Source organism: Phalacrocorax aristotelis, chromosome 7 (assembly GCF_949628215.1).
Source record: "Phalacrocorax aristotelis chromosome 7, bGulAri2.1, whole genome shotgun sequence".
Classification (NCBI taxonomy): Eukaryota; Metazoa; Chordata; class Aves; order Suliformes; family Phalacrocoracidae; genus Phalacrocorax; species Phalacrocorax aristotelis.
This window is the reverse complement of record NC_134282.1, coordinates 8524998-8546797: the sequence shown is the minus strand read 5'-3', so window position 1 is coordinate 8546797 and position 21800 is coordinate 8524998. Positions and strand designations below refer to the sequence as shown.

Below are 21800 nucleotides of genomic sequence, written 5' to 3'. Positions count from 1 at the left end.
TTAACATAATATCGGAGGTGTTGTCAAATTTACAACAAATAATTACCTGGATAGTGATTCCATCTGGAAAATGAATTTGACCTTTTTTCATTGCTGTGTGATACATCCAGATCTTCCTGTCATAGCAGATGCAGAGTCGCTAATGCCTGCATGATGTAGAAACAAATAATTTGGTGTATTTATTGAGTCCTGAAAGTAAGCTGGACCGTTGGTTTTCTTTTAAATAGATTCCAGCTGTATCAAAAATAGAATAACTGCATGTGTGTGTATAAATTAATTACAAAACCTGATGAATTTACTTATAACAGAATGTTACCTTATTCATTCATATAGAATTCAAGTTTTCCCATTTTTTTTAGAAGGAATATAAAAAAAGATATAAAATGTCTTTTCTGCAGGATCAGACAATCCAAAGGAACAGAAGTTTCATACAGCCCACTTTTTTCTGGTTGCTTTTCCTTCAGCCTAAGCAGTGACAGTTCTGCAATTCAGTGAGGAGAGGAAGGAATCCTTGCTGGTATCTGTGTGGCAAACTAACAACTGTTTTACTTGTGCCTCACCTTGAGGTTGAGCAGCTTTTAAACTGCTGTATGAGCACAAAACAAGCTGGATATTCTAAACCGATGCAAGCTTGGTTTTTTTGGTTAGCAGATTACTGGAATAATAATTACTTCTCCTATTAACTTTAACTTTAGTTTTATATGGAAGTTTACATATAGTATATGTGCAGCTGGGTATTGCAAGCTTTTATGTTGGAGCATGTGTTCTTCTGTCCTTGAAGTCTAGAATGTCAAGACTGGTAGAACTGCTTTGAATGAGAAACAATGGGGAATCGGAGGGGTGGCTTTTTTCTTAGTTTATTTAGCAGCCAGGATGGTGTGCTACCTCCCATTTCTTTATTACTCCATTACCCAAAGATTATTAGAATTAAATTCTAGCTTTTACTGGTCTCCCATGAGATGGCTGCTTGAATGTAGGGTTAGAAAAAAGTCCTGTTTTGAGACAGTCTCTAAGAAAAGAAAGATGTGAAAGAAACTAATATCATGTAAAAATAGGTGTGTTCTTAAACTGACGGTCTTAATTTGGGGTGAAATCTTAGCAGAGAGAGTCTGTTCAGAGTCTTCTTGCAGATTAACAAGGGAAATGAATGATGGAACATGTTTGCCCCAGCGAAGATGAGGCCAAAGATCCCCAGCTCCTTTGGACCAGTTATACCTAGGGCAATTAGCGACCTCTGTGTAAGCTAAAGGAATACAGTGGGGAGAGAATCCCCTCCTGCCATCACTAATGGAGTGGAACAGTTCGCAATTCCAGTAGATCAGTGGGAGCTGTTCACACAGCTGTTCTCCCTTCCCAAATCCCAGCCAGCACACTTCATTACACTTCCTTTGGCCACAGCTGCTCCCACAATCCTGCCTCTGCATAAAAAAAGCCTGTTGAAAAATAGCATGTATAGTTTCTGTGCTGAATACAAAAATAATGTGTATCCAATAACACTGCACTTAGTTTATGTACTGCCATACGTATCTGTAATGTGCATCTGGCCTTCTGAAGCAGATCACACTTGTGCATGCAAGGAAATGATCCTCAAGTGAGCCATTTGGTGAAGGAAGCAAGTTATAGTTACGTACAGATTAGCGTAACTAGCTTTGTTAGGCATTTTGTAAAAGCACATCAACAAAAACAAATGGTTTATCTCCATGATTGAATAGCAGCTGTTTAATCTATGATTTATATTTCTGGTTTCCAGATAATATTTAGTTAAGTCTGTTTTCTGGTTTTAGTTTTCCGTGAATGCTTTTGTCGAAGCGCTCCTGCAGCTGGTAGGGTTGTAGTCAGCTTCTCTTCTATCGCTCCTTCCTTCGGCAAGGAGTTCTGCTCGAACTGCATGGGAAGCAAGTCTCTGAGCAAAGGACTGCTGACACAGAAGCTCAATTTAAGTAAACTTTATGTATTTCTGGAGTCAGTTCTCTTTCAGCCAGTAGGTGATCTCCTGGAGGTTTTCCAGCACCTTTGTGCTGAACCAGAGGTACGCCGTCACTGTCGGCGCTGGATCTAGAGTCTTTCAGCTGCTGTAAGCAGACTCTTTGTAGGATAGTCAAAGCGTTGTGGCAAAGGCGGCACTTTAATCTTCTTTGGTAGAGATAGACCAGAGGTTGTAGACTGGAGAACTAGATTTGTAGCAAATAGACTGCTTGAGAATAAAGAAGACGAGAAGTAGTGTCCTCTATATCTGTTCTTCTGTCCGTCTGCGTTCATGTACTGTCCATGCCGAACAGTAGTTACTGTTCAGTAACTACTTTTTAAATAGATTACAGCTTACTGGAATTTTGAGTATTGTTTCCTTAAATGTTTGATAGTGTAATTAATGTAATTTATAGGTAGAGAATGATTTATTAGTGAACTAAGTTGATGCCTCTATCTGGTGAATCCACTGTCTCAGTTCTGCAAACTCATCTTGATTGTCCCTGTTATTGTTTATATTTCATCTTGCATTTCTCTGACACTGTGGATGGTATTGTTACTATCTTTAACACCCCTCTATTTTGTCACTTACCAACTGTCTAACCTACTGGTTTGAAACAATTTCTTTTTCCTCTTAGCACCAGTTTAATTTCAGACTTAAAAGCTGACTCTCTGCTTCTGCCTAGTTTCACTTTCACTCACCTTCTATTTAACAATAAATAAACAAGCCGTATTATCATACATATTATCTATATTTCCCTTCCTCAAACACATGCATTTTGAAGTTGCAAACTGATAGTGACCTGAAATGTTTTACAGAGGTAGCAGTATTTGCATTAAAAAAAATATATATATATAGTATTGGTAATTTCCGCACTCTTGAGCAGCTGCAGTTGATGCTTGAAACGATTTTACCTTCCCCAAGAACTTGTACTGTGATTTTTTTTCTTGCTAGTGAACTTGAGTTAAACAAGGCAGTTTCTCTTAATATGCTTTGAAAGAGAACATGTCACTTTGCTGCAATTAGTTGTGTGTTTTCACTATGCCTTTATTACCAATATGAATATCCAGGCTTGATGCAGTGCAGTTGTGTTTCGTTGTTCTTTCCCAGACTTTTGATTTATTGCTGAAGTATTAAGGAGGCATGGATTTGTTGGGTTTTGTTTGTGGCTATTGAGTTAATAGTAATCTACTAAGAACTGCATCAGCTGAGAGATGCTTAGAAGAATGCCAGGGAAGAACTTGGCATCTGAGAAACTTTCATTTGAGTGGTCAATAAAATAGCTTATTTTTTCAAAAATTTACCTTTACTGAAAGAGCACTCATTTTCTTCTCTTTGAGCTGTCTTGGTTTTGTGCTCCAATTCCTCTTTCTATTTAAAAAAAGTCTATCTCAGTGACTGTGTTCAAATTGTAATGTTTTGAAAAGATTAGATTGTACCTATAAGATATAGTTCAATGCTTTAGTGCAACATAATTGGGGAAATACTAAACGGCACTGACCTCATTTCCTTTAGAACAATGAAAATTAATAGTTTCACGTTTTATTAGGCTGATATTCCAGATGTAGTGTACATTTAATTAAGTGTAGTTTCCTTTTGGTTATGGTATGTGTATCTGCTTTTTGTCGCAAATTCTTTCTAGTTTTACAGTTTTCCACATGTTTTCTTTCACCATTTATGATTTTTTCAAAGCAGAGCTATAAGGATTTAAATCACTTTAGCATGCAGCAAAACAGTTCCCATTCAAACAATAAACGCCATTTTAAAAAGCCTTTAGATCTTCTGTCACTTCATAAATATAAATGTATAAAAACATTATGCAGTTGTAGCGCCCACCTGCTAATTAAATGCAGATTTTCTCAAACTTGTTTTAAAATCTGCTTATTTGTTTCAACTCTGTCTCTGCTCAGAATACATATGGCCCTTGTGAAACTAATTATGCTTATGGAGCAGCTGTTAAATTTAGTGCAACTAATTTTATCCAATATTTTACATTTTAATTGATTACCTGTGAAGAAATTAGCAAATTAACACTTATTGTGCAGTAACTGAATGGGCTTTTATGGATACTTTCAATTTTTACAAGTGGACTAAGTGTTGATGGAATAAAGACGTTTCTTAGGATTTTAGATACGAAAGTTATTGGTGAGCCTTGATTATCTGGTGTGAGAATTTAGGGACACTGAGTGATGCCAAGCATCTGTGTGTTCTGTAACTTAGACATGAAAAGCAGATTGGAAAGTAATAGCTTTTCACAGAATTTTGGTAACATATGGGCTTATCTGGATCTAAGAACTCTTTGAAGATCTTTGAACTTGACTAAATGACTTAACCTTTGGCATGGTGGGTGGGTGTTTTGTGTGTGTTGGTTTGGGGGGAAGGGGGTGTGCATGCTGGCAGTCTACTCTCCGGCTTGATATTTTTTTTTTCCTCCAGTAGTTCTATAATTTGAACACTTTAGGACTTGCTTTAAAATGAATAATCGGGATTGTTTTTCTTTTTCAACAGTAGTAAAATAGAAAATCTTCATTCTCTGCTTGATCTCTGGTTTTTGTTCTTGTTTACTGGTGAATTCTTGGCACAGATGACTTCCTGTAGCTCCCTTTCATGAAGTTACATCTTTATTTCCTGTTCTGTATATATTGCAAGATATTTTAATGGTAATTCATAGATTAGCATAGCAATTCATTCAACAGTATACAGGTGAATTCGTTCATGCTACAAATGGAAATGTACTGCAGCTTGTTATACACTGAGTAGCAAATGCAGTATGCTTTATAATTTTCACTTTATGAAATCATCTTCCACTATCAAGAGCCTATTGCCTATTTTGGATTTAATATAGGCCTTATGTAAGCTTGCATAAAATGTTCTTAAATATTTTGGGATTTTGGGTTTATAGGCAAAGAAAAAAAGACAGATATCTTATGAAAATGGTAACATATTGTAAAATGAAGTTCTGTGGCATTAAGGGCAGCTTTTCAGAGCGCTTTAAGCCTGGCACTGTGAAGGTGCTGGTAATGGCCCTCTGGTTTGAGGTTAGCCCTTGCTCGTCTGAGAGGCTCTGCCCCGGGAACCCAGCCTGTGCTGCTGGGGGATGACACTACTAAATACTGAATGTATTTTAGGCAATATGAAGCATCATTTTTCTTATTGGTCTTGATCTTAATTTTTTTAATTACCTGCAGCCATAGTGTACTAGATAAAGGTCAGTACCCTTACCTGAACTTGTCAAAGCATGATCTAAATTTCTGAGGTTTCATTGTTCAAATTCTGCAGTTGCCACAGAAAAGTGTATGTTAGAGATTGAATGTTACCACTCCTTTTTAGAAGGGAGGGGGGGAGAAACAGCATAGGAATTAAGTAGAGTGTGCTATTTGGATTGCAAAGTCAAAGCCTTGAAGCTTACAACACTCCAGTCTTGCTTTTAAATATTGTCTTAGTTCTGTCTTGATGTCTGCAGGGTGGTACCTGCTCATACAGTCACTTACTGTTACCTGGTGGTTTCAGACAAGACCAAGCTAAATGAGGATTCATGGCTTCTTCATTAGATAGTCCTCTTGTCAGCTGCTTCGTTGGAGCCTGTGTTTGGTGTTGCAGAATTAGCCTTGAATTGTATTAACAGGTGGGTTTAATTAGCCTGGGATGTAAGAGAAATTGGAGCTTCCCTCAGAGCTGGAGGAAATTAGGCAGGTTTTAGATATTGAGGTCTTCGAACTGTTGTGTGTAAGAGAGAAAATTTAAGTGGCAGTTTGTTTTGGGAGTACTTACCAATAAATAAAATCCCGGGAAGAGCAGTAACATTTGTATACAAACACAGCACGCCCTTTTGCATATTTTGTGGGAAACTGTGCTTTTCCTTCTTTGTATTTTTTAAATGTTTTTCCATAATTTCTTTGCTTTCTGAATACATATTTATGTCCTCTCAGGATATGGTGTTGCATACCTCTAGCTTTCTTCTTGCTATTAGTCTAATCTCTTTAGCTTCATTTATTTAAATTTTCTTAACTTTACTGAATCAGTAACTCATTTTTGTTCTCATGTTTAAAATGCTTGACTCTTTTTCTCCCTTAAGATTGCACCTTATGCCTTTCTTAAACGATAAAGTGAGTCTCCACTTTGCTTATTCTTTTGGTCAGTCCCTCCCTTAAACTTTTTACTTTGGGGAGAAAGAAACCTTAGTTCGTATTTTGTTTTTTTGATGAATGCAGGGAAAACCTGTTTGTAGGCAAAAACCACTGCCTTTTTATTTTCCAAAGTGTTTTGCCATTCCCACTTGTCCCTGTGAGACTTGTGCTGCAGAGTCCTGATACGTTTCAGTGCTTGTCCATTTTCATGGCCCAAAGAGCTCTGGTTTCATGCATTCTAGAACTGATACAGCGTTCACTCAGTATATCAGTATAATTGTGGCTTTTGCTTCAATCATAGCTAATCATCATTTCCTATGGCACTTCATAGAAAAAGAGGTCTCTTAAGAGTGCACACACTAGCAGAGATCAAGAAGATTGTGGTCTTACCTGCTTAAGCTCAGCAGTTCTTATATGGTTTATTGCTGGCTTCCTGTTAATTCTGGTTCAGTTTTAGAAGTATTGCTGGCAGAACTTATTTTATCATATAAGATAAAATTGTTCTAGAGAATTATACTGCAAAGTTTGTTATTTTTGCTGTCTTATGTCTGTTATCTTACAGTATTTAGTCTCTGTGCTTCTTTTGTTTATCAAAATGTGGTAAAACTACATAATGTGTCTTAACTCATACTAAGCTGTTACTTAGATAATTAAGCAAATATATTTAAAATCTTCATGCCTTTATTTGTGTGAGAAGTCCCTAAAATTTTTTCAGGCTAGCAGAAGACCTAACCAAGAGTTGAGATTCAGCTTAAATTTGTTAATAAAACTATGTGTTGTGGTTGCCTAGTGGTTTTTCTAATAGTCCTCCATTACTAGGACTTTGGACAGATTGTGAGGGAGAATGGTTAATACAAGATACGCTTTTTCAAAAATATTCATTGCTGTAGAGCACTGGAAACACAGTAGTTACCCCAGTTTAAAAATGATTAACAGAATCCAAGTTTCACTAGCATTCAGGAGTTGAAAGGGAGCATTAATGTTAGACTGTTCCTTTTTTCTTTGGCTCTTTTCCTTATTTACTTTACCCCTATTCATGGCTGGGGTTAGTACATCTTTCTGTATTTCTGGAGTTGTGTTGCTTTATCTGTGCTTTATAAATAGTGTCTGTAATCAATATAAATAAATACAATGAACTCAGCAGGCAGGGATAGTTCTGTTTGGGAGGGCTGTAGCTCTGCAGCATTAAGGGAAAGTAATGAAAAATTAAATATTTGCAAAGAACTCTGTACAATGATGGAAAACCCAGGAAAACATCTTCGGAGGAGGTCAGGCTACACCTCTGCGGATCCATCACAGGTTGGTGTGGCTGGCGTTTACCTGGTGCTGCATCAAGAGGCTGCCTTAGGGTGTGTATGTCTGTCCCTCAGCACTCCTGTCTTGGCTGCTCTGTCCTGTGCCGACCAAATAAACCCTTAGCTGCTGGACAACAAATGCATAGGAGAGACTCTGCAAGGTGATTCAGGTGCAGCAGAATACGCTAGATCCACTTTATAACTTTTTTACTGTGCTGTTCCCTCTATAGATCCCCTAAAATAGGGCATCGCAGTCGGTTTGGGTTAGGCGGGGGGATCTGCAGCCCCTGAAGGCAGGCAGGCTTGACTCCTGAGCTGCCCTGAAGACCCTTCTACGTGTGCTACCTTGTTATCTGAGCTAACAACTCTGACCAAACTGCAAGTTGTCTGCGTGAAGCCAATTCTGGATTGTCTGCGCCTGTGCTCGGGGCTGATCTACAGCCCAGATCAACCGCTCTGATAATTGAACAATTGACTGAACTCATGTGTCCCACAGAGGTGGCTTCTGTGGAGTAGAACTTAACGTTGTTGTTAAGATCTTCACTGCAATATCCCGGTGACAGTCATCTGCCTGCCTCGCCTGCGTGACTGGGACAGGGATCACAAGCTATATCAGCTATTTTCTGGAATTGTAAAACCCAAAGGATAAACCAGGATTAGGGAACACTCTAGCCTAATGAATTTTATGGGTGCAAAAGATTGCAAATGAAAGAACAGTGACAGCTTCTGTAGAGAAAATGTTTATCAGTTTGTCCGTGCTGTTCTAGGTACATTATTACAAATTTGATGCAACAAGTCTACATGTAATTTTTAAAAGCTGTTTTTCTGTATATAAATTATTCCTGCCAGTTGTCCTGCTTAGAATTGTGAACTAACAGAAATCTAGGATTTGAGCAATCTGAACTGAATTTGCTGTTATTTGCACATGCGAAAGGTAGATGTGAAATCCAGTTCAAATTTGAGCAGAGAAAGTAACCTTCCTAGCAAGAAAAATTTTAGTTTCCTCAGTTATTTGTTTGAAGAACTACACCCTTAAGCAAGGAGAGGCCTTGCATCAAATGAAGGTGATTTGTGTTGCTACAGGGCTTTTTTCTGTGTTTCCTTGTTGTTTGGGTTGTGGTTTGTTTTTTTTTTTTTTTAAAATGTTTCTGACTTTGTTTTACCTGAAGAGTTCTCAGAAATCATGGTTACCTTCAAATAGGGAATGTCTGTAGGGCAGTGGTCTGTAAATCTGTGCCTGCCTCATCACGATGCTTGTAAAACTAGTGTCTTTGTGCCAACCAAAAAATAGATCTAATATCCAGAATACTGTTTTAGGTCAAAACTTTACCTGAGGATTAAAGAACGGATGGATTCTTTTTAATTTGTGATGACATAATAAAAATCCATTTTGAGACAAAGTATTCTATAGTTCATAATATGCCACCTAAGTGGTAATTTGAGCTATTGTATTAGTGCTAATAGCGTGACCGATAATAGGAGATACTGTGTTGCAAGAGATGCCATCTGCTGAATGAAACGTAAAACTGAGGTTCTGACCTCTAGTGCTAGTCTGAAAGGCTCGATGGCAAGAAGAGGTATGTTAACCCCAGTACGCTGGACAAATTCCAGACTCAGTAACAACATTCTTCCTAAATGTAATTTATAGCTTCATCTGGATGTAGTATTTTCTTTTGCTTATTCTATTGTTGAGTTTTATTAAACAGTTGTTGCCTTTTCAATTGAGTGATCTTTTGTATGTGATTTTGCTTTTAAAGGCCTTTGGAGTTTTGCACTCCAAGAGGTGCTAAATAAATTTTTTTAATACTGTTTTAAAAAACGACCTTCCACCCCTCAGTACTTAATGAAACTTTTCAATGAGGTGCCATCAGAACTTTTATCAAGATGTACGTTGTAATAGCAACTAATGCAGTCCTGAACTGCTGTTTTCCCAAATATTCATTGTCTGCAGATACTCATGTGCCATAGAACAGATGTATTGATCCATGATAAATTATAAGTTAAAATTGAGAAAATAATCTAAAAGGAATTCAGGAATAATGAAAAGGTTTTTTGGATACATATAGAAACAGTCATACTGTAATACTTCTTGATCTTTTTTCATTCAAGTATATCAGTAACAACATACATTTATTACAGAGGAGTGGATAACATGATTGAGAACAGAGCATCCTATAGCTGTGTAGGAGCCTGTAACCGAGAATCAAATATGTGCACAAACCCTTGCACCTGTGTGCAGTTTCTTGTGTTATTGGGCCTGTAGGGTTGGCCTATTTATAGGTTTCCTGCAAAGTGTGTTGCAAACCTGAATTTCATCTTAAAAAGCTGCGTGCAAGTGTCAGCTCTGCACGGAAAGATCGGGGTTTGGACATGTCGGTTCTGCTTTTTCTGTTTTTTGTTGGAATACAGAATCACAGAATCGTTGTTAGTAGTGATGTATTTAATATGTAAATACAAGCACTTAGTAGCGGTTGTAAATTCTGTGATTATTTGCCAACCTAAATGGATCAGAACTTAAGAATTTAAAGCTTACTGTTCAAGAATAAATTGCCTTCCTTTCCTTCTCCAATAGCTCCAAAGATTACTTTGGTAATAGGTGAATACTACATAGCGTGCTTTAATTTATTTTGCATTCTTCCTTCAGAGTAGAAGCAATGCTTTCTTTTTCATTTTTCTTGTGATAAATTGGCAGGTTTTTGTTTAAAAGTTAAATTACTAAATGATGTGAAAATATGTTTAAAATAATTGGAATATATAACAAGTCTAACATACAGTGACAGTGAAAAATGTATGACTGCTAAATTTTAATACTATGGATTTTGTGTAGATCACGATCAAGACCTCGTCAACGTTCTTGTAGTCGAAGTAGTGAAAGATCCAGTCATAGGAGAACTCATAGCGGGTCTCGTGAAAGAGAGCGGCGTAAAGGCAGAGAGAAAGAAAAAATAAAAGAGAAGGGCAAAGGAAAAGAAAAGGAGATGTATGGCACGAAGCATGGGTAAGTGAAATGACAAACAATATAACTATATTAAAAACAGGGAACAGCTTAGTGCTGTTTTACTTTTTTGTAATCAGTTTGCTTTATAGTACATGATATTTTATACAAACTAAGTGGAAATTATTCAAAATACTTGAAGAGTGAGATTCTTGGTATTTTAAAATTCTGGAATGCGACAACATTTCAAACTAAATGGTGGCTTAATTTACAATTCTTTTTTCCCCTTGATTGCAAATGTATTAAATAGCTTTCTTCATTGGACTAACATAAATATTTTTCCAAAGCATAATAACCACAATTTAAGGAAAAAATTAGGAGTATTGGAAAGTATGAAGACTTTTCCTACGAAAAGATGTTTTTCACTGTTCACCCCCCACTCCCCTGCCCTACATTGTCAGAAGTTCCTATTGGACTTGATTTGTGCTTCAAAGTAAGTTTCAGCAGAAGCGCTTGCTATGGGTGAATGACAAACCGACTTTCAAAACCTGCTGTCAACCTAATTTCTGCTTGAAATTACTTGGGTTGTTGATATTGCTTTTACAGATTTCAGAAAAGGCAATTGATGTAATTGCCTCTGCTCTATACACCTTGATCTCCTGCAGCCTTTACTGTGATGTTTATCTTTTCCCTGTTTGTGGTTGGTTTCAAAAAGGAAGATGCTGGTGTGTATCTTCATGGATTTCGCTTCAGTGGATTCCCACCAAAATGCTAAATCAGGCTTTCTAGTGTAGCATCCTCCACCCACGTTGGTGGAGGTATCTCACAATTATCTACCTGGCTTTATGGCTTGGTGGTATTAGTTATTTAGTCTCTCAGATATCATTACCTACTTGGCCATGGTGATAGCATTGATTATGTAAATATTCAGGATTAGCTATTTGCATGGTTTTTTCTTATTTGCAGTACTTTACTTAGACTGCTGGGAACTGCAGGAGTGGTGTCTTCCACTCATTTTAAGGGATACTTTCCTCATTTTACTAATCCATGGGGGATATTTGTCTCTTCTTGTTGTGGAACTCTTCAGCAATCAGTAGCATTCAAGGTAAACAGAGCCCCTGAGATGTTTGCAGTATGTCTGATAAGTCACAAACAAGATGCCTTTTATGCATTTACCTGAAGTTCAAATATATTTTGGTACTTCTAGAAGACTTGGGGAGAAGCCTTGCATATTCCAGACAAATTTTTTTCGCGTTTTGGGTTTGGTTTTTTTTTTTTTTTTTTTTTTTTGTTAATTGAAGTAGGAAAGTGGGGAAAGGATCCATACTAGGCACGTAACATTTGGTGTGTGAGAGGTTTTCTGGACTTCGTGTAGAAGCACATCTTAAATCATGTTGGAGTATATAGCAGTGGTCTATTAGCTTACTGCCTGGCTTTATGTCCTTTTATAACAAGGATCAATACGAGGTAGCTGTAGGAAGAACACAGAAGTGCCCAGAATTTTTTTTGAAGCAAGCAATTTATCTTTATCCTTCAATAACTTACAAAATTGCTTACGCTAAATTTGAAAACAAAATGCCCTGTTTGGGTCATTTCCAAGGTAGTTAGGACAAAGAGTACAAATTGATAATAGAAACATTTGATGATATCAGTCCATTTTCGTTTGAGCTCAGGTACTGACTGGTAGGCTTGTACAGGGATTTCTTACTTGGAGCATTATTAGAATACAAAATGAAATGTACCTAGGGTGATGTCGATATAATCTGTGCTTCATAAACTTTTCTGAGAGGGGACGACATGTTTTTCAGTTTAATCAAATAGTGATCAAAGTATATCTGTGCAGAGAATATGGACCTGAGAAGCTTTTCCCTTTAAAGTTATTTGTCATTCTGAAGACTGAGACTGTATCAGCATCACCTCATTATTGTTTAAGGGCCCTGCAAAGCAACATATTTGAATAGACAGAGAAGACACAGCTCTTTGACGCAATTGTTATTTGCAATTACTGCACAATTACTTGTCTATGGAATATTCTGTTATAGACCCCAGTGAGAATGAATTAGGAGCCTGCAGTTTTCCTTAAATGTATGTGTGTAGGAACAAAGAGAGTTCGTGTAGTTTCTCTTTGCCTTGTGTCTGCTCCAGGAAAATGAGGCCAAGATGGATGTTTTGCAGTTGTGTTTTTGTATGAGGCTTCCTCAAGCCTCCCGACCTCTCAGCTTTCTTCCTCTGTATCATTTATTTATGCATTTATTTCCTTTTTGGGTGAAAAGTATGGGAAAGAAAAGATCTCCTTGGCCAAGGAAGCTCACCTGTCCTTAGTTTGTAGTTGTATAGGAAGGAGGATGGTACAACGCAAACTGAGTGAACCTTTTGCCTGTGCAAGTCTATTGCTTTCTGGCATTTTTTTCTTTGTTTTTTGCATCAGTAGGGAGATTCAGTGCTTCGTTTGTTCTGTCTTGATGCTCGTTTCTGTCGAAAGCATCAAGATAGAAGTTCTTGTTTTCCAGTAACTATAAGGCCTTTTGCAGTTGGCTGTGGTCAGCAGAAGGTAGTAAGGTGGTTTTGCTGATATTTTTTGAGGGTATATGTTATAATTTAGGATTTTTGTCTTGTAGTGGTGTCAGATGTCCTTTTGTGTGGGTATGGTTAGAATGACAACTCTTATTATAGCTCGCCTCTGCAGCCGAGCATCTTAGCAGAGTCTGCGACTGATGCCGGTCCGTGGCGGCACAACGGTTCGCTGCCTTGGCTGGAACTTCACTGCTCACCCAATTGACTTAGTGCTGGAGTAGACCAGGAAGCACTAAACCAATTTGCTCTGTCAGTTGCCTTCATCAGTAAACAGAGAGAAGTGATGCCTCCTCAAAATGTGTGTTTTTTCTTGTTTTAAGTTGGATCCACTTTGGACAGGAAAGTATAATACTTATTTTATTTTTCCTCCTGGCATATTTGCTGTAACTAACAGTGATGGTGCTGTTTTTTCAACTTGTTGTTCACATTTTTTTTTCTCTGAAGTACGAGAGAGATAGTCTAAGTGGACATAAAATATGACTGTCAGGTGTACATTTGGATGTGAAATACTGAGAGGAATCTGTTGTAGATGAGTCTCCAAGTGAATTAATTTCTAGATCTAATGTCTAGATCTGCAGTGGAAGTAACATTATTCTACAGAGCCTTTCTAGAAACTCCAACAGCAGGGGATCTGTAAGGATAAAAATAGTCCTCTGACCTCTGTATTTGGAATAGATCCTTACAGATACTCTAAGACACATCAAGGGCCAGATCTAGTTTTCAGTTTAAATTAATGTAGGTTTGGCATCTATTTCTTGAAAATAGCTACTTTAAAGATATAATGAGGATCATCCTAAAGCCAGATTGTGACAAGACAGAATATAAATTATCAGGTGCTGGTTTTATAGTTTATAGTCTATAGTTTAACTTTGCATGAAAGAAGGCACTTGAGTTTGTCAGCGCTGCAGGTATGTGATGTAAATAGCCGTATATTTGGGACTTGACTGTTCCTCTAAGGTGGAGAATCAAAATGCAATTTTTGCACTAATTAAGGAGCAAATGGTTTTATTTGTTTGTGGCGCATATAAACTCTAATGACGTTTCCTTTTTGCGCTTGGCTTCTGTATGTTTGCAGATGTGAGGGGGAAAGGTTTGCGTTTAGTTTTTAAATCGGGGCAACTTCAGGTTCTTTCATAGGAGATCTTGACTTCACAGTAAACATCTCAAGAAAGATTTCAAGGGTAAAAAAAATTCTGTCGTAGTAATCCAGATGTTGTCCTTTGGCATCCTCCATTTCAGCAAAGATGCTTTAAGGTTTAGCAATGAACTTCTTGAATGTTGGAGAAGTGTCAGCTGTTTCATGGAGACAGGCGGTATTACAGTCATGGCAAAACAGCAGAACTCTGCTGTTCTTACAATCTGAAATGTTTTAAGGGATATACTATTTGTTCAGTCATTATGGAAGGAGATTGTGGTAACAGCTGCTTTGAGTTTGGGTTGGGAAGATCATTTACAGCATCTGACAGTACTTGGTGGAAAAACCTGGCTTTAAGAGCAGTCTATCAAGCTTTGAAATAGTTTTGTACTCACTTGAAAGGTAAAGCAACACAAACTCAGAAAGCGTCCCAGCAGCACACCCTAAGTATTCACAAACAATGATCCATCTTTCAGATTATTGGGATTATTTAATTTCCAGTGAAAACTCCTGGCAAAATAATGCTGATAAAAAGCAGGTAGCAAGAAATGTTCTTAACTAGTTTGTATTCAACTACTGCAGTGCTACTTATTTTCCTTCCATTTTTCAAGTAACCTGAACTAACCAGTTTGCCTTTGCTGCTTTGGTTTCCTAATCTCCCAGTAGTTGTTCGAACTGTGAACCCTCTTTTTTCTTTGCTCTGTATTTCTGTTGCACTGCATGGGAGAAGGAGTTTTATTCCCTGGAAGGAGATATATATATATATATATATTAAAAAAATAAATCAATAAATGGTATGACTTTTTCTGAATAACTGTTGCCAGTATTTCCAAAGTAAAAGCACTTGCTTGGCCTTGCAGCCTTTTCTGTTCATCCAGTTTCCCAGGCCAAGTTTCAAATCATATTTCTCTGTTTGTAATAACAATATGGTTCTCTAGTTATAGCCCATGACTGCAGTAGTGATGTTGTGTGCATTATTGCTGTGGACCGTTACTGTATACTAGAACTCTACCAGGGCTCGGGCTTTGCAATTAGCACACACATGGTTGGCTTCCCTGTTCTCGTGAAAGTTTAACTGACAAGTGCTGTATCGAGGTGTTACCACACCTTTGTAATTTTTATAGAATACGCTATATCTACTGATCTATTATGAAGTGTTATAAATAAAATGGAGTTGATAAAATAAGGACCGATACACATTTTTGTGATGCATTATCATTTTCTGTTAACTCTGCAAAACTTTATAACGTGTAGTTGACATCTGGTGCCTAGTTCTTACCAATAAGTTTTAGTCTTGTGATTTTCTTTTATTAAAATTGTGTTTATTTGAAAAAAGCAAAACTCTAGTGTTCTTTGTCCGCCAAAGTAGTTTATCAGGTCCTACATTTGGCTGTCCCATTTCCTGTTTTTCTTCCCTTGGTTTCATTATTTTCCATTGCAAAAATGACTCTTATGTGAGAGTGTGCGCTCTGGGCTAAAACAAAAAAAATGGGTAGCATTGATCAGAAGAGGTCACTGAATAAAAGGGGAAGAGCCTTGTCTCTGCATCAAAGGAATGGGACAGGTTGGGTTTAATTTTCAATGGCTTATCAAGAAGGGAGTAGCAGTTCTCACAGTAGGCCCTTGCAGTGTGGCTTTGATTGATTATGGGAAAGTTAGTGATAGTCCTCCTGGAAGGATAATGATGTACTTTGTCCTATCAGTCTGACTTAAAAAAAAATAATCTTATTGGTTGTTTGGTAAAGCTGAATTGCACTGATATCTAGAGAGAAACATGCTTAAAAATAAGATTTGAATGAATGACTGTGGGGTTTTTATTACAGAATCTGTTCTTCCTATTTAAAAAGGTTCTGTCCTGGCAAAACAGGAAAACAGGGTGCTGGATACAGCCTGGATTAATGATCAAATGCTAATCTATTGAAAGTACTATATTTAGAAAAGATAAGTTACAAGTAAGCAAAACAGCTCTCTCCTGTTACAACAGCATGAGTATTACTTGAGCTCTGCATCAAGACTGTTGTTGGAAGAAGTTCGAGCTTCAGTTCTTTCTGATCATTGCTGGTGAGGTCTCCAGGTGCCTCAGGCTCATGTACTATTGCCCCCCTAAGATGAAACAATCTGAGCATGCTTTTTCTGACATGCAGTTGTGACGTATATGTATGGTTTTTCAGTCTGGCGTCCCCTTAGATAAGACTAAAGCAGGCTTCCATCCAGTCCCAGAATGTATTTTTTATCTTACACACCTATCGGATACTTCCGTGTCACTGTCTTTTAGACTTCCAGCACCTGACACACACTTTGTTTCCTTCTTTCTCCTTCATTTATGACTTGTTTTAAGAAGTGATATATCATGTTCACTGAAAAGCAGCAATTATTTGCTTGTAATGAAATCGAGCAACCCTTCTTCCCCTGCCATGTTTCTTTGGCTTCAAAGGTTAATACAGCAGTCCAGTTTGAAAGCTTTGTTCTTTATTGTATGGTATATGAATTGCTAATATATATTAGCTAGACTATAGCCCAAGTCTTGGACATTAGTGACATTTTAAAAATGCACTGCAGATTGTGAGGTGTTTTTTCTAAATGCTGAGAAGTGGCCTTTTTGAGAAGCATATTAGCACTGCAGTTTTGTCTTATATATGCAACGAGATATTTTCTGTAACAGTTTAAAGAAATAAATACAGGTAGCTGTTTCTCATCTGTATTCTTCTAAGGTGGTATTAAATCTGGGAAATACATATATTTTTAGTATGTCTAAAAATAATGGTGTGTCATTCTGTTAAATCATGACTTGAGGGCTAGATCAGAGTGACATAGGAAAGCTGGCATCAAGAGCCTCCAGACTTTGTTAAAACGTCCGGGTCATTCACAGGGAGGGGTGAGGCTGGGGCTTTGGCTGCGGTGGGGTGTGCGGCGTGCTCCTTGTGCAACATACTTCTGTCGCATTCCACAAGGTGGACCTGATGACTGCAGATCATGGCATGCAACGCAGGCTGCTGTGAAAGCTCAGTCACGAACGGAGTTCTTTCCACCCCCAAATCCCATGTTTATACCAGCAACTTTTGCATGCTTGTAACCTTCAGATGTTGAAGTCTTCAGAAGTGAAGTGGTTTATAGTATTGATTTACTTAAACATGCTATTATACCACAATATTTTTTCCACTAATTTTTTTGCTAGTCAAAGCATTACATTAATTTTTTTATGCTTTTCTAAACTCACTTGTTTTAAAACAACTTGCGTACATGTTTCCATTGACCTGTATGTGTGTGCTGTTGAGTTTTGATGTTTAAAGTCTTGATTAGCTTGAAAACATGGCATTCTGAGACATGCTTTTCATAACAATTGTTGTTCATTTTTGAACTGGGGGGAAAAAACCTACTAAAAATTTGTTAGCTTTAAATAACTTTCACTAGATTCATGGGTTTCACCATAGCTTTCTTAGTAGCGCAATTTTGGATTACTTTTTAAAGTGTTTTTGACAATTTTTAATGGAATAAATTAAGAGCAGCTTTTCAAGTTGCTATGAAAAAAGAAGTGTGGTACCATTAATCAAACCTGTCCACCATTTTAATTTCTGCTACTTAATAAGGTTATCGATACATTTGCACATTAATGGTTTCTTAAATACTTCTACAGATATTACAGAGCCAAAGAGTTATTTTTTTCAACTACAGTTTTCATTTTTCCTTTTATTTCCGCATGTTAGGTCTTTAAATATTTGCTGAGGCCCCTCTGTCTAGGGGACCTTTTTCAGTGGCATTTAACCAAAGCGCTTGCAGAATTTTCTTTTCTGTGCTGAGCCCTGGCAGCGTCCCAGCAGGTTCTGCGCACAGTACTTGGGTGATAAATGCCTGTTGATGAGCTTTTCAGTGCTTGGCAGAAGGCATTAGAAGTAAATTGGGAATATTGGACTTCTCAGAGTTTGACAGCAGTCAGACACTCCTGGAGCTTGTCACTTTTTTTTTTTTCTTACCTCTTTCCATGCTATGCAGTAGGAAGTAATTTATGGTAATTTTCTCCTATTTGCATATAGGTTATAGAGTTCTGTGGTGCAAAGCGTGCTCAGAACTCCTTTTAAGTGTCTGTTCAGATCAAAGCAGGACTGTGTGATAGCTGTTGTCTGACACCAAGCTGTGTGGTGTTGTTTTCATTAAACATTTATCATACTTCCAATGTGACAGCAGGCAACTTTGTGCTTGGGTAACATGTTTTCATGCAAAATTTATTGAAAAAGACGAGACATTGTAAAGAGATCTTGTTGCCTTTCACCAGTGGCGAAGGGTAAATGTTTGATTGGAAGGGAAGACACCTCTAGCACATTTGGTTGTGAAGAATTGTGAAACGCTTGGCTTTTAATAAGTAAATATATCTTAATTGTTTGTACTGAGAAACTGCTTTGACAGAACACATGAACATTTTTTCAATTTGATCCTACTTGGTTTTAACAATGGTTTATTGTGGTCCCATAGGGATGGAATAGGCTAGCATTTATAAATTAAATGCTGGCTTAATAGTAGGGACTAATACACTAAACTGTTTAATTTTTCCATGCATATCAACATAAACTCTTGCATTTAAGACTTTGCTGAGAAAGTTAGGAATTATTAGGGTAATCTTTGCAGAATAAACCACTTTTTCTGACAAAAATAGATAAGGTACTGTATTTAATTGATAACAAACTACTTTAACTCTGAAGTATGATTGATTATTCATGTTTAAGGAACATTTCATTCCTCCAGTGATGTATTTTTGTTTTGAAGCACTTTTTTGTGTGTTTTGTATAAACACTACTGTGTTTACACAATATTGTATTGTGTATTGTACAATTATACAATATTGTAAACCCAATATTTGTAATATTGTAAACCAAACTTTTTCCAGCTTGAAAAAAAAGAGGGTTTACCTATTCCTTAGTTAGGAAAAAAGGGGAAAAGTCTTGCATCCTTTGAGTTATACTAGTACATTTAAAGTAGTTTACCCATCGGACACATCAAACAGTTGTGATTTAGCAAGAAGTTAATTCATGTTATTGTTTAACTTTCAGCATTTCTCCAGCCAAGATACTCAACTTCCAAAAGACATGACTGTGCCTGCATAATACATTCCCTTTGCATGAATGTTCACCAGCATTTTTATTGAAAATATCTGTAATCCTAGTTTTGTAATCATGTCATATTGCAGAAAATCTCCTGTTCTTTGTAATAATGCGTACTTTAGGCCTAACTGGCGCTGCCCCTCCGTGAGCACGCTGCAGGGGAGGGTGCGGTGGCAGCTGCCTCCAAGTAGGTGCCTCCAAGCAGGGGCTGCCGTCCGGGCGGCTGCTTCCTGGGGTGGTGGGCTACAGCCACTGACTTCTAGCGCCCGCAACACTGCATGGCTTAAGGAAACCTAGAGCGGCTTTTGCTCCTGCACTGGGTAATGTCTCGGGGCTAGCAGGAAAGGAGGAGCTCGCGATGTACGTGTTCAGCACAGGTAACCAGTCCCTCCTCCTGCCTGCTTGTGGTAAGCCTCTCCTCAAAGCAGGGCTGGGGCAGTTCATCTCATCTCTGCTCGATGCAGACTGATGTTGGCAGTTGCTGCCTCTGCTATGTTGTGAGCGCCGGACCTCAGTTACTATCTGCAAGATATTTCGCCTGCTGTGTGCGCTACTGCTTTTGGAGACTGAGAATAATTTTCTGGTTTTTCCAAGTGTACGAAATTAGTACATATTCTTCCAGAGTTTGGTTATTAGAAAATAGTTTTATTGTGCAAGGAATCTGCAACTGCTGTTTATTATTTTGTTGAATAAATTTGTAAAAAGCGCTTTCCAATATATTAAAAGGACTTAAAAAAATTCCTCTATGGTTCTTTAATTGCTGCTTTTCTGTTGCTTTCATAGAAAGAATCTCTTTCTTCACCTGCCTAATACTGTGGCCCTGAAAAAGGGTTGTGTCAGCAGGGAAAAATGGGAGGTAGGAGGTAGGTCTGCCATGGCTAATGTAATTTCCAAATGCTTTTTAAAATGACACTATGGCCTGAATAGTATTGGTGATACAGGGCTGTTCTGCACAAAATTTTCATAAAATGTACTTAATCTAAGAGTTTTGCTGCTATAGTCATGACTTTTTAAGGTTGTACAAGAAACAGAGTTGGCCGGGAAAAATATCTTTCTTTTAGACCCACTGGCATAAGTAGGGAAAAATGACCATGCTTTTAAGGACATGAAACCTTCATCAGGTCTAACACACGCTCAGCAATCATCAAGCTTACATTCAGGTCGGGAGCAATTCCTCTGGGTGCGACATGTTTATGTTAATCAATTAGACAATAAGAAGGACGAGTAGCTTATCACTTCCCATACTGTCCATGGTGACAAGAGGTAGCTCACAAAATCTGTAAAATGTTAGTGTTTATCTGATCCAATTATGCACATGCTGGTTCCAAAACATAATCTCTGTAGTTGTTGGCCTAAGGTATTTGTGTTCAATCATCTCTATTCACTTACAAATGGGATTTTGTCAAACTGAGGCTGATTTTGTCACTCTAAGACCTTTTCTTTAAAATCTTACATGACAAAAGACATTTATCAAGTAGCAGAATTATGTAAAAATAAATTGATGTTCAGGGTGCTACAGTGCATGTTTAATTTGCACTGCTCTTGGTCTCTAATTCATGACTTATTTTTAATTATTTGGATTGTCTTTAGAACTTATTTTAAAGAGGCTTATGAGGATAATACAGCGAAATAAGTATGTTCTGTTTATTTTGCAGTTTGAGAGTTCAAAAGAAAAAATAGCATACCTCTTTTGTAAGTTTTGATTCAAAACATAATAAATAAGGTTTGCTTCTGGGCTGAAACCTTGCATGCCATGTTTCAACCTTGACTGTATTTTTGCTGTTGAGTTATAAGCATCCTGGAGTACATGCTTATAATAAAATTATGACAGACCCTTATCTACAGTGAAATGAACAGTGCCACTAGTGAAAATGTCCTGTTTGAGAACAGTAGACTCTGGGGCCACATGTCCATTGTAAACACAGTAATGAGTAGAAAACTTGTAGAACTTCTTTAAAATCTGTTTAAAATTAGAGAATGCATTTTGAATGCTGAAACCAAACTACTCCAGTCCTGTGTTGGAAAATAGTTTGAGTACTTACAGTAGAGTTTTCTTTGTTCTTTTGTCAGAGGGGAAAAATCTTTCCTTAATCCGAGTGTTTTTATTTTCAGTGTCTGGTCTAAATTATGGGGACTTTATAACAGCTACAGTCACACTGCTGAGAGCTTGTTATAATAAATTTTTAAGATGCCTGATAGTACTTATTAGTTACAGTAATGTATTTTGGTAGCTTCTTGAAGAATAGCAGATAATAAGCTTCTAAAATTTTATGAGAAGTTGAGCCCCTTTATCCAACCTGTGGTATCGTTCACTGCCAGCCAATTGCTTTGACTTCCTATGGAGTGGGATTTCAAGGATCTTTAAGATGTATTGTCATGGCAAGGGAGTTATCTATCCAGAAACAAAATCAAAACAAAATGCCCCCTCTATTTATTTCTCTTTACTGCTTTTAGCTTTCTCTCTGTCTCTTGTTATTTCTTTTTTTCCTTCCTCCAGCAATGTTTGTGCCTGACTTACTATTATTCTGGTTACAAGGGTTTGCTTGAACTAGTTGGGGAGCACACCCTGACTGAGTTACACTTTCTTCGGCATTTAGTTTTGAAGAGTGTGTTTGCCTTCTGCACTGGTTTCTGCACAGAAGCAGACCTTGTCAGCTGCACCTCCAGCGGCATGG

At 37.5% G+C, this 21800-nt stretch overlaps 1 protein-coding gene across 2 annotated transcripts in view; it reads left to right on the top strand.

Annotated features, from left to right (window-relative positions):
• RSRC1 (arginine and serine rich coiled-coil 1) overlaps positions 1-21800 on the top strand; it is a 175338-nt gene that overhangs the window by 27838 nt on the left and 125700 nt on the right. Inside the window, exon 4 of one of the 2 annotated variants that reach the window (XM_075098599.1) lies at positions 10216-10386. The exons of the other annotated variant lie outside the window; for it this stretch is intronic. Within the exon in view, the coding sequence (XP_074954700.1) occupies positions 10216-10386 (171 nt within the window). The remainder of the gene's footprint in view (positions 1-10215; positions 10387-21800) is intronic. 2 annotated transcript variants of the gene reach the window in all.